Raw genomic sequence first — 12,969 nt, 5'->3', positions numbered from 1 at the left:
ATATCTTATTCTTTTTATATTTGTATATGTAAATAATTTATTTTAATTTATCTAGAAGTTTTCTCTATTTATTTTCTCTGTTTATCTGTAATGATGCTGCTGGAATCTTAATTTCCCTGAGGGAACCCGCCCAAAGGGATCAATAAAGTTTTATCTAATCTAATCTAATCTAAAATCTGCAAGCATGTTACCTCAGCCCATATAAAGTACTGTGCAAGATTAATAAAGTATTCTACAGACTAGCACTTCCACCTCACAGCAGAATGGCACCAACCTTCTATGTCTCTTGCTTAAAACCAGCTACACAAGGTCCCCTAGCAATGGATACACCCACCCAAGAGCTCCCCTCCCCTAACATTGAGGGCGAACCCATGTACCAGGTACATAAGATCTTAAACTCCTGTTGCAGACAGGGTCAGCTGGAGTACCTGGTAGACTGGGAAGGCTATGGCCCAGAGGAACAAAGTTGGGTCAACTCCTGGGACATATTGGACCCCCTCCTTACACAAGGGTTCCACAGCCAACACCCTAACAAGCCTGCACCTAGAAGGAGAGGGTGACCAAGAAAGAGCTCCTTGGGGGGTTCTGTCAGTAATGGTGCTGAAAATGTGAGTTCAGAGCAGCCTCCAAACATGGCTGCTTTGGACTACAAACCCCAAGAGTCATAGCGCCCTCTGTCACCTGACTATTACTTACATCACCTGTCTCTCATTCAGCAATCATCACCTCGCCTATAGAAGCTCAGCTCTCACTCCCTGACTTTGTGAAATATAGTTACTGTTCCGTGCCTAACCTTACTGAGCCGTTTGATTTCTGCCCGACTTTCCGTGTATGACCAGTGTTTATGTTTAGTCTTGACTTCGTGTCATTGTTTTCCCCACGTTGCTCTGTTTGCTGATCAATCAACCTCCACGCATTTCTTGACTACGATTCCTGCTTCTTGATTTAGCTCAGTCTGCAGTTTGCGAAGCCCTCGGTCTCCCCTGCACTTGCATCCATAATTGCCTGCACTCTGGCAGGTAAAAATGACTTAATAAACTGGAGAACAGTAAAGTACAGTGTAAATGGAGAATTGTATGACCCCCCCCAAAAAAAAAACAGCAAAATCATCTTTGCAAAAAAATTTTTCATTTTTCTCCATACAGTGGATCCAGTGAAAGGTTTAATTATAAAAAGCTATAAATTGAGAATGTGTCAAGTTTTAATGATTAATTATTCACCCCCTAGCAGTTAGATGCTTCATCTTTAACAGTAAACTGAATGTGTTCAAACACAATCACACATGTGCCGGAGATAATTACTACATTTCATTGGATTAAAAATAAAGTGTTCTCATCCTCACCCCTGACCAGCCGTAGGGCAGAAACCTGCCATCCTCCCAGTTCTCTCCGGACAAGAAGAAGAGTCCGGCGATCACCACAAACACCCACACCAGCAGATTCACCACGTTCAGCATGTTATTGAAGCTCACAGAGTTTTTCACTCCAACAGCTACGATCACGGTCACAATAATGGCAATGATCAGAGCCAGCAGGTCAGGATACGATTCCTCTCCTTTCCCTGAGCAAAGAGGAGAATTGTTTAACGTGGATATGTTCTTCAACAGCATCATTCATATTTTATTCAACTGACAGAGAGATGAATTCTGAACCATTATCTAGTCTTTTTGTATTTAATGTACTTATGTTTAGTCAGTGGGGGCATGGCCAAGCATCAGTTTGTGATTGGAAGGCGAGGTCAGGGAAGGTGAGTAGCAAAATCATTACACCTACCATCAATTAATGTTGTGTGTGTCTGTTACAGTGACGGAGGAAAGAAAAGGAGGGAAAGAGCAAAGAGGAAAGAGCTCTCCCGACCAGAGCACCTGTGTGTGTGTGTGTGTGTGTGTGTGTGTGTGTGTGTGTGTGTGTGTAAATGCTGAAAAGCAGTAAAGACAATTACAAAAATAAAGCCTGTGTTGACACCATTGCCCGCCTGTCTGTGCTTCAGTATTCCTGCCCTGCAAGTCTGCTACATACTAATAATTAGAAGAAGAATATTTAGAAAAACCTCTGAGTAACAATTTAACACACCTTAGAGTTACAGCTTTTACCTCTGACTGTTCCAAAGTGCTGACACTGGAGAATCCTTACAAAAAAACTTTATCATATCAGTGATTGTTTTTAATAACAATTATCCTTATCATTATTCTCATAGCACAGGAAAAGATTGACATGCTAACATTCACCACAGGCTGTGAGATCGTGTCGTACCGAGGCCGTTAAGAGTGCCGAGGTGTGTGATCATGTATCGGCTGATGCTGTGGTTGGCCAGAGAGTCGAACATGCTGCTGAGAGCGCTCGCTCCGGCCGCCGTGCCAATCAGGTACTCCAGGATGAGGTTCCAACCGATGAAGAAGGCCACAAACTCCCCCACCGTCACGTAGCTGTAGGTGTACGCCGAGCCGGTGGTCTTTGGCACTCGCACGCCAAACTCAGCATAGCACACACCTCAATGATAAACAAAACAGCACCTTCTGTATGAGTTTAGACCACACACTGAGATAAAGCACAATAAGACCTAGCTTTATGAACTATGAAGTGACACTCTGAAAAAATATTACAGAATATTTCTCATTATGAGTTGTGCTTCTGACAGAACGCTTAAGACTTCCATGCAGAACCTTACACCAGAATGTTTCCTGATCAAAAAGGTTTCTTTAAACTCCTCGATCCAGAAGATGTCTGCAAACTAAAAATTCCAGTTTCACCTCGGACTGTTGCAAAGTGCTGACACTGGAGACTCCTTCCAGAAATGTTACATAAACACATTTCTCCTTACAGGTCACTTGAAATGAATAAATGTTTCGATAAAGAGTGAATAACCTGACATTTGCTTTATTGTGAACTTCTCATCTCATCTCATTATCTCTAGCCGCTTTATCCTTCTACAGGGTCGCAGGCAAGCTGGAGCCTATCCCAGCTGACTACGGGCGAAAGGCGGGGTACACCCTGGACAAGTCACCAGGTCATCACAGGGCTGACACATAGACACAGACAACCATTCACACTCACATTCACACCTACAGTCAATTTAGAGTCACCAGTTAACCTAACCTGCATGTCTTTGGACTGTGGGGGAAACCGGAGCACCCGGAGGAAACCCACGCAGACACGGGGAGAACATGCAAACTCCACACAGAAAGGCCCTCGCCGGCCCCGGGGCTCGAACCCAGGACCTTCTTGCTGTGAGGCGACAGCGCTAACCACTACACCACCGTGCCGCCTATTGTGAACTTATAATGAGAAATATTAAGTGAAGGTGGAGTAGATGATGAATGTGTAGTAGATGATGAAGATGTTGGAGATGTGTTTCAGACTCTTTCAGACACACCACCTGTCTCATATAAGCTGAAGCCAGGGCAGGAATTTCACGAGGGCCATGGCCCTCGTGCCCTCTCAATTTGGCCTTGTGCCCTTGGAAAAAAATATCTGCCGTAAGGCCACAGTGGCCTTGATGCCCTGCGGTCTTGCGGTTTTGTAGTCTGCCTCGTGACTGCCAATAGGCTTTAACATCACCTGCGTCTATTAAGAAAAAATACGTCTTTTGATGACATTCTGGATTCTTATTGGGCAACTCATCAGTGGTGGATCGGACTTGAGCCTGGCATGAACCGCTCCGATGTGCTATAATGACACCAATCTATCACCAGCCAATCAGGAGACTTAATCAAACGCATCCCCCACCCACTTGTGTCTGCGTCTGAGACGTTGAATTTTCACAGAAGGAGGGAAGAAGTTGACTGAGGTAAGACTGTGTGATAAATTAACGAACGAATAAGATAGGAATTTCAACATATAGGGCTCAAGTTTGTTACCGTTAAATAAGCATTGCTTGTACAGTAACGTTACAACGTTGACCCACTTTTAACGTGCCGAGTACCGACTGTAGCCGATAACAAATGCTAATTAGCTTGCTGTCAAGTTTTTCCTTTGTCGAGCTTTAAGCGTAAGGTCATGGATGTTACTACTGCTTGTTCCTGCCGTAATATGATACGTGATATGTGCTGTTGTCTGTTCATAGCCACTTTTTTAATCTATGCAGTTAGCATTGTTTTGTTACTAGTATTGTATGTTTCTTTTTGCTGTTTAACCGAAGTGTAACTGCTGCCATCTTGACGAGATCACCATTGCAAGAGATTTTATCTCATTGTTTTTGGCGTCATTACAACATTAACATTTACTTTTATTCATTTACCCCCCAGTAATAATTATGCCAAGCAAGGAGCAGAGGGAGAGGTGCTGTAAAAAAAAACTTTGAAGATGCTAAAAACTGCAAAACAATGGACGCTTTTTTTCAAGAGGTGAGTGGTAGCTTAATTATGATTCAAGAGGTAACAAGATATTGTAGTTTGTTTGTTAGCTATTTAACAACACACCAAAAGTGAAATTCAGGGAATCAGTTTATCATGCACACTCCATAAATATTTAGGCCATATATTTAACCCTCTGGATCCCAGAGCCCGCCGGCGGACTCAAAATACTACTTATTTTTAAATGATTCAAATTTACAAACACTTTCATTCAAAAGCTGAAAAGACTGGCGAAATCGTCAGATTCTGAAGTTTCCGAGGGTACCTGAATGTTTCACAGGCGACGCCAGCAACATATTTAAATATCCCGGAGAAAACGGTACAGTGAAATTTCATCAAAGTCGCTTTGAGTCGAACGTCATTTTTCTTTGTCGTCTATTTAGTTCATTTTATTTCCTCAGTAATTTTCCTTGATTGAGAAATCGGTCTGGGCTCTTATGGGTTAATCAGTAGCCTGCATGCTAGTATATGTTCCATTTACAGTCAAACATTTTGATGTACTCCAGGCTCAATTTTGATTAATCAAAAATCTGCGTAATAGTACAGTCTGAAGATGCTCTTGCACATTCGCTGTCAATTGAACAAAAATTATGGGAGGATATAGGTTTAATAAGTTTTACAATTTTTGAAGTGAGTGATGGATTGATAAGTTTAGATGTGTTCAATATTTTCTTATCTTCAGACATAATAGTGTAGGAGATGTTTCTTTACCTGCTTGATAGTTTCGACTGAGACTCCAATCTTCCTCAGAAGAGTCATTAGTCCTTAAATTAAATTCATTATAGACATGAACTTAAAATCATTGTTTTATTTTATGGCCTCGGTGCCCTGGCTTTTGGCCTTCGTGTCCTCAAAAAATTGACAGCACAAAAGGCCAAGTGGCCTTGCCCCTAAAATGACAAAATTCCAGGCCTGGCTGAAGCACAATCTTAATCCAACTTTCAACCCCTGAACTTCTTCCTAAATGTTGTGTCTGATTAACGAGCCTCTCACCTGACAGAATTGAAGCCACAGCAGCGATGATAAACGACAAGATCACTCCTGGTCCTGCCATTTCCTTAGCAACTAGCCCAGCGACCACATACATGCCGGTGCCTACGCAGCTGCCCACGCCAAGAGACACCAGGTCCACGGTGGTAAGAACCTGCGCCAATCTGGTGGTTCCGTGTAGGTCCCCAGAACCCTCCTGCATGGAGTGCAGTGGTTTGGTTCTCAGTACGCGAGAGTGCAGGCTGTACCATGACGCCTCCCACTCGATCCTCCGGGGGTTCAGCTTAGTGAAAATGGAGCTCATCATCTTCACACAGAGACACGGGTCAAGCCTTTCCTTGTCACTTTAATCTTCAGCTCCTCGTCTCTGTTACGTTCACGTCTCTCAGAGAGGGACCAGCATCCGGTTCTGCATCATGATAAACATAAAGCGCATGTTCAGAGATCCTGCACCAAGAGCAGAAAGAAGAATTAACAAGACACGGTCTACAAACACAGAAACTCTGGGCAGAGTGGAAGCATGTCAAAGAAAAAAAGGGTGTTTCTTCTGTCTGAAGGCTGTGTGTGTGAACATGAAATATTATTTCACTCATTTATTTTTAAGGAATGTAGAATTGATCCGTAGTGCAACTTTTAAAAACTAGTTTAGTGAAAAGATGGGAAATAATTCTTGAACATAATAAATGGAAAAGACAACAAAAAGAGTAAGTTAAAATAAAATATATAAAATGGAACAATAATAATAATAATTTTTACAGTCTTACAGGTTATTACTTTACATATTATATATTTAGGGAAAAACTAGAATTCATAAAAAGTCACTAAAACTACCAAATATTCTGTTCTGTTCTTTTGCTCTTTTGAGTGTTTTGATGTAAATAATTCCAGACTAAAAATCAGCACAAAAACAAACCAGAACCTGACAGAATGAAATCAATGTGATTTAAATGGTAAATAAAACACCATTGTCAGCTCAGTGGTTCAGGTGGCAGGTTGCTATGGTGCCACGTCTAATCTGACTTTTAGATTAGCCAGCAATTAGACAGTGTTCATGTGCAGCGTGCTTCTGAAACACAAATAACAAGAACAGAGAACTTCATGATGTCTGAGGAACAGAGTTCACCTCGAAATGAGACATACAGCTCTGATCATAATAATAATAATAGCACTTTTAAAAAAGAAGACAGAGTTGTTCTGTGTTACACAGAGAAAATTATCTGGGATACAAAAAAAAGAAACAAGATTAAATAGTGTAAAAGTTTAGGGAAAAAAACATTAAAATTCCAGTGAGAGAAAATTTTATTAAAACAACTCATTGCAAAGGGGAATAAATTTATTCTCAAATTTTTGGAGCTGTTTAGGAGAATCCCAGAACCGGTTGCCATAGTGACCAAAACCCAGTTTCTCCCTGTTCACATTTGTTTCTGTGATTCTAGAATTCTGTTTGATTTCTGTTTAATGATCCAACAGTTTCACTCAGGAACATCACATCACTGATGAAGGATGGAGCACGATTGTCCACATAAACTAATATTAAAATGATTCCTCAGTGATTGACACGCAGGGTTTAACTCCAGCCCTGATGAAGCGCCTCAGTTTGAATTCAGTGTAAATGAATGATAAAGTTTTTGTGTACGAGGTCAGAGAACATTCCAGAACTCCATTTATCACAAACACATGCAGTCCGCATTCAGCAGTGCCAGACTTCCAGAACGTCCCAGACTTTAGAGATATTAAAGTGGTGATAATGAGACATTTTACACACTTCACTGATTAGTGGGGTTTAAACTCAAGACTTTTATCAGTAATGATTCTTGATGCAGTTTTTAGCCTTCAGAAGCTGAGAGTTTAGATTTTAGTTCAGAAAAAAAAATGTTTTTTTCTGCTTCATTTAATTTTTGTTAGAAGTCGTGTTTTTTTTAAAGCCTTTCTTGACCTTTAACAATCATATAAATATAAAAACACTGAAAAAAAAGATTCTGTGAGTTGTAATATTGCCATGCTATTAAGTTTAGAAACAATTTAAGACTGATGTTAAGAAAGTTAATTGTAAATGTATAAGAGACAATTAATTAAAATAAAAAGACAGATGATTTTCTATGTTCATATACAGGCTTTTCAACTATTCTTAAAAATAACTAAAGATTGAGATAAATCACGTAAAGGTAAAAGATTTGGTGTTTTCTTTTTGAATCTGCATAAACAGCATTATATTTACTGTTACTCTGTTGATGCAGAGAAAAAGGACATATTAGAAATAAAATGTTCGAAAGTGTAAAAAATTGCATAACGATCCAAACTATTCTATTGTCATTACTACTACTACTACTACTAATAATAATAATAATAATAATCATGTGTAAAAATATTTAAAAGTCACAGTAAAACAAAAAACTAATTTCTGTGACAGCAGATATAATTTGCAAATATTACAATTTAAAAAAGCATATTAAAAATCAATAATCTGTAAAGATTAAACATTTCTGGAAAGTAGCCACATCCCAGGTAGGAGCAGAGCTGCTTGGCCATGCCCTCTTCCCACAAGGCATATGTGGCAGCGGGGGTGTGGTCAAGCGCCGGTCTGTGACAGGAGGGCGGAGTCAGGGAAGGTAAGTGGCAGAATCACTACACCTGAGAGCAATTAACCTGTGTTTGTGTGTCTTCCCAGTGACCGCGCCCTATATCAGGAGGGAGAGCGAGAGCGGAAGGAGCTCATCCCTGGACGAGACGCTGATGTGTGTGTCTCTGTGCGTCCGACACATATTGTTAAACTGAAAAGTGTGGCAATAAAAGCCTTGTTTTCACCTGATCTCTGTCCTGCCGTCCTCTGTGCTCCACCCACCCACAGGGAAATTACCACAGTGGTGCCGAAACCCAGGACAGTGGAGCACCAAACCAGCAGCCCCATGGAATCCTCCCCGTTCGCCGATCTGGTCCACGTCCTCGCCACGGCTCAGCAAAGCCAGCACCAGGTGCTCGTCACGCTCCAAAAGGAGCAGGAGCGGTGCTTCGAAGCCCTGGTGCTGGCCCAGCATGAAGATCGCGAGGAGTTCCGGCATCTCCTCGCGTCGGCGGGGTCCACCAGCGCTCCGGCCGCGGGCCCGTCTCCCCTCATTGTCACCAAGATAGGCCCGCAGGACGACCCCGAGGCATTCATCACGTTGTTTGAACAGGTCGCCGAAGCCTCGGGGTGGCCGATGGAGCAGCGCGTGGCGCGCCTCCTCCCCCTGCTCACGGGAGAGGCACAGCTGGCCATGCTACAGCTCCCCGCCGACCGCCGGCTGGCCTACGCGGACCTCCGCCGGGCTGTCCTCCAGCGCGTGGGGCGCACACCGGAGCAACAGCGCCAGCGCTTCCACATGCTGCGACTGGAGGAAGTCGGCCGGCCGTTCGCGTTCGGCCAGCAGCTCCAGGACGCCTGCTGGAGGTGGTTGAGGGCCAACGATCGCGACGCCGAGGGAATCGTCGACCAGGTGGTACTGGAACAGTTCATCACCCGCTTACCAGCCGGAACCGCGGAGTGGGTCCAGTGCCACTGCCCGGCGTCGCTGGATCAGGCAGTCGAGCTGGCGGAGGATCATCTGGCGGCTGTCCCAGCGGCAGGACAGCAGATGGCATCGTCTCTTCTCTCTTCTTCTCTCTCTCTCTCTCCCCCTCCTCCTGTGTCCCGTCCTCGCCCCATTCCCCCACCGCGGAGGCGGGGGCCGGCACCACCCCAGCCGGCCCGCCACACCCGCGGTGCCCTCCCGTTTCTCCCTTCTGTGTCTGTCTCTCCCCCACCTTAGGTGAGTGAGCCCCAGATCACCGGTGCAGAGGGAAAGCCCGGGCCGGTTTGCTGGCGCTGCGGGGAGCCGGACCACCTTCAACAGCAGTGCACAGCAATGGAAGTGGGCGCGGTGGTTCGGATCCCCGACGCGCCAGAGGCCGCCCTCAATCGGGCCAGAGCGTATCGCATACCGGTGAGTATCCAAGGGGCTACATATCAGGCGTTGGTGGATTCTGGTTGTAATCAGACCTCAATTCGCCAAATCCTGGTTCAAAACGAGGCATTGGGGGGAGCACAGGGGGTGAAGGTGTTGTGTGTGCACGGGGATGTTCACCGCTACTCTTTGGTGTCGGTCCACATTATTTTCAGAGGGGAAAAATTTATAGTGAAGGCGGCGGTTAATCCTCGCTTTACCCACTCGTTAATTTTGGGGACTGATTGGCCAGGATTTTGGGGTTTAATGACACACCTAGTAGAGAGTGGGTCCTGCCATTTGACAGGGGGAGGTCCCGGTGTCGCTTTGGCGGGAGCAGCTGTCACAGAGCCGTCTACGTCATCTCCGCGTCAGAGTGAGGAGCCGCTGGCTCCTCCTCTCTCTATTGGGGAATCCCTCGCGGATTTCCCATTAGAGCAGTCGCGAGACGAGACTTTGCGGCATGCGTTTGACCAAGTGAGAGTAATCGATGGTCAAACGCTCCAGCCGAACGCCACCCTGTCCTTCCCCTACTTCGCGATTATGAAGGATAGATTATACCGAGTGACGCAGGACACTCAAACTAAAGAGTGAGTCACGCAGCTTTTAATTCCGAAAAGCCACCGGGAATTGGTATTCCAGGCAGCTCACTTTAATCCCATGGCTGGACACTTGGGGCAGGATAAAACACTAGCCCGAATAATGGCCCGATTCTATTGGCCGGGGATTCGCGGCGATGTCCGTAGGTGGTGTACGGCATGCCGCGAATGCCAGTTAGTAAACCCAGCGGCCATTCCAAAAGCGCCTTTGCGCCCTCTACCGTTAATCGAGACCCCGTTTGAGAGAATTGGGATGGATCTCGTCGGGCCATTAGATCGGTCAGCATGAGGGTACCGCTTTATATTAGTTCTGGTGGACTATGCAATGCGACACCCGGAAGCAGTGCCTCTGCGCGATATCTCAGCACGCAGTATTGCAGAGGCACTCTTCCGCGTCATCTCCCGAGTTGGAATCCCGAAAGAGATTCTGACTGATCAAGGCACTACGTTTATGTCACGAACACTGCGGGAACTGTATGGGTTATTGGGGATTAAGCCGATCCGCACCAGCGTGTATCACCCACAAATGGACGGTTTAGTAGAACGGTTCAACCGCACCCTCAAAAATATTATTAAGAAATTCATAAGTGAGGACGCACGTAATTGGGATAAGTGGTTCGAACCCTTGCTGTTCTCAGTGCGAGAGGTCCCCCAAGCCTCCATGGGGTTCTCCCTGTTCGAATTATTATATGGGCGTAAGCCACGCAGCATCCTGGAAGTGCTGCGGGAAAATTGGGAGGAGGGACCGTCACAAAGTAAGAACGAAATTCAGTACGTTATGGACCTGCGCACAAAACTCCACACGCTCACCCACCTAACTCAGGAGAATTTGCGGCAGGCCCAGGAACGGCAAGCCCGCCTGTACAACAAGGGTACGCTCCTTAGAGAGTTCACTCCAGGAGATAAGGTACTCGTACTGTTGCCCACGTCGAGCTCCAAATTGATCACCAAGTGGCAAGGACCCTTTGAGGTCACACGGCGAGTCGGGGATGTCGACTATGAGGTGAGGCGAACGGACAGGGGTGGGGCGCTACAGATTTACCACCTCAATCTACTTAAACTCTGGAATGAGGAGGTCCCCGTGGCGTTGGTGTCGGTAGTTCCGGAGAAGGCGGAGCTGGTGCCGGAGGTTCAAAAAGGAACATTGGCATCACGTACCTCTCCGGTCCCCTGTGGAGACCACCTCTCCCCAACCCAACTCACGGAGGTTGCCCAGTTGCAGACCAAGTTTTCGGATGTGTTCTCGCCCCTGCCCGGTTGCACTAACCTCATAGAGCACCACATAGAGACGCCCCCAGGGGTGGTAGTGCGTAGCCGCCCTTACAGGCTACCCGAACACAAAAAAAAGGTGGTTCGGGAAGAACTTCAGACCATGCTCGAAATGGGCATCGATGAGGAGTCCCACAGTGACTGGAGCAGCCCGGTGGTCTTGGTACCCAAGGCCGACGGGTCGGTCCGGTTCTGTGTGGACTATAGAAAAGTCAACGCAGTGTCTAAATTCGACGCATACCCAATGCCTCGTATTGATGAGTTGCTCGATCGACTCGGCACTGCTCGCTTTTATTCGACACTGGATTTGACGAAGGGATATTGGCAGATCCCCTTGACTCCACTATCCCGAGAAAAAAACGGCCTTTTCCACACCGTTTGGTTTACACCAATTCGTCACCCTTCCGTTTGGGCTGTTTGGGGCGCCCGCGACGTTTCAGCGGCTGATGGACAGAGTCCTCCGCCCTCATGCCACGTATGCGGCAGCGTATTTAGATGACATAATCATCTATAGCAATGACTGGCAGCGGCACCTCGAACATCTGAGGGCCATCCTTAGGTCGCTGAGGCGAGCGGGGCTCACAGCCAACCCAAAGAAGTGTGCGATTGGGCGGGTGGAAGTACGGTATCTGGGCTTCCACTTGGGCAACGGGCAGGTAAGTCCCCAAATTAATAAGACGGCAGCAATTGCGGCCTGCCCGAGGCCCAAGACCAAAAAGGGGGTGAGACAGTTCCTGGGGCTGGCTGGCTATTATCATAGGTTTATACCTAATTATTCGGATGTCACCAGCCCGCTGACTGATCTCACTAAAAAGGGGGCACCAGATCCGGTCCAGTGGACGGAGCAGTGCCAGCGGGCTTTCTCAGAGGTAAAGGCTGCACTCTGTGGGGGGCCACTTCTACACTCCCCTGACTTTTCTCTCCCCTTTATGTTGCAGACTGATGCGTCGGACAGAGGGCTGGGGGCGGTTTTGTCCCAGGAGGTGGAGGGGGAGGACCGCCCTGTCCTGTATATCAGCAGGAAGCTGTCGGTGCGTGAGGGGCGCTACAGCACCATAGAGAAAGAGTGTCTGGCCATTAAGTGGGCGGTTCTCGCCCTCCGGTACTACCTGCTGGGGCGCCCTTTCACCCTCTGTTCGGACCACGCGCCCCTCCAGTGGCTCCACCGCATGAAAGATGCCAACGCGCGGATCACCCGTTGGTATCTGGCGCTCCAACCCTTTAATTTCAAGGTGGTCCACAGGCCGGGGGCGCAGATGGTCGTGGCGGACTTCCTCTCCCATCAAGGGGGGGGGGGAGTCAGCTGCAGGCCGGACGGCCGCCCAGCCTGAGTCGGGCGGTGGGGGTATGTGGCAGCGGGGACGTGGTCAAGCGCCGGTCTGTGACAGGAGGGCGGAGTCAGGGAAGGTAAGTGGCAGAATCACTACACCTGAGAGCAATTAACCTGTGTTTGTGTGTCTTCCCAGTGACCTCACCCTATATCAGGAGGGAGAGCGAGAGCGGAAGGAGCTCATCCCTGGACGAGACGCTGATGTGTGTGTCTCTGTGCGTCCGACACATATTGTTAAACTGAAAAGTGTGGCAATAAAAGCCTTGTTTTCACCTGATCTCTGTCCTGCCATCCTCTGTGCTCCACCCACCCACAGGGAAATTACCACAGCATATAAGGGGTGTGTTTGAAACAGGATGCTGCTGCTTCAGAAGGAGGTTTAACAAGACAGTGAGGCATCAGGAACCGTTCGAAACGGATCAAACTCTCATTTCCTGTTTCCTAAAGATGCCTTCAAACGCCCCCCAGCTG

The 12,969-nt window shown here is 46.9% G+C and overlaps 1 protein-coding gene across 1 annotated transcript in view; it reads right to left on the bottom strand.

The window, feature by feature from the left end:
- The window catches only part of slc7a14b (solute carrier family 7 member 14b), a 30,035-nt gene extending 24,387 nt beyond the window's left edge, over positions 1 to 5,648 (bottom strand). The window contains exons 1-3 of the mRNA XM_060900805.1: positions 5,345 to 5,648; positions 2,253 to 2,489; positions 1,343 to 1,560 (exon numbers count right to left, since the gene is read on the bottom strand). Coding sequence (XP_060756788.1) covers positions 1,343 to 1,560; positions 2,253 to 2,489; positions 5,345 to 5,648 — 759 coding nt within the window. The remainder of the gene's footprint in view (positions 1 to 1,342; positions 1,561 to 2,252; positions 2,490 to 5,344) is intronic.
- Positions 5,649 to 12,969: the final 7,321 nt, after the last annotated feature.

The sequence above is a fragment of the Neoarius graeffei genome, chromosome 19, assembly GCF_027579695.1.
Source record: "Neoarius graeffei isolate fNeoGra1 chromosome 19, fNeoGra1.pri, whole genome shotgun sequence".
Lineage (NCBI taxonomy): Eukaryota > Metazoa > Chordata > Actinopteri > Siluriformes > Ariidae > Neoarius > Neoarius graeffei.
This window is presented reverse-complemented; position numbering and strand designations above follow the sequence as displayed.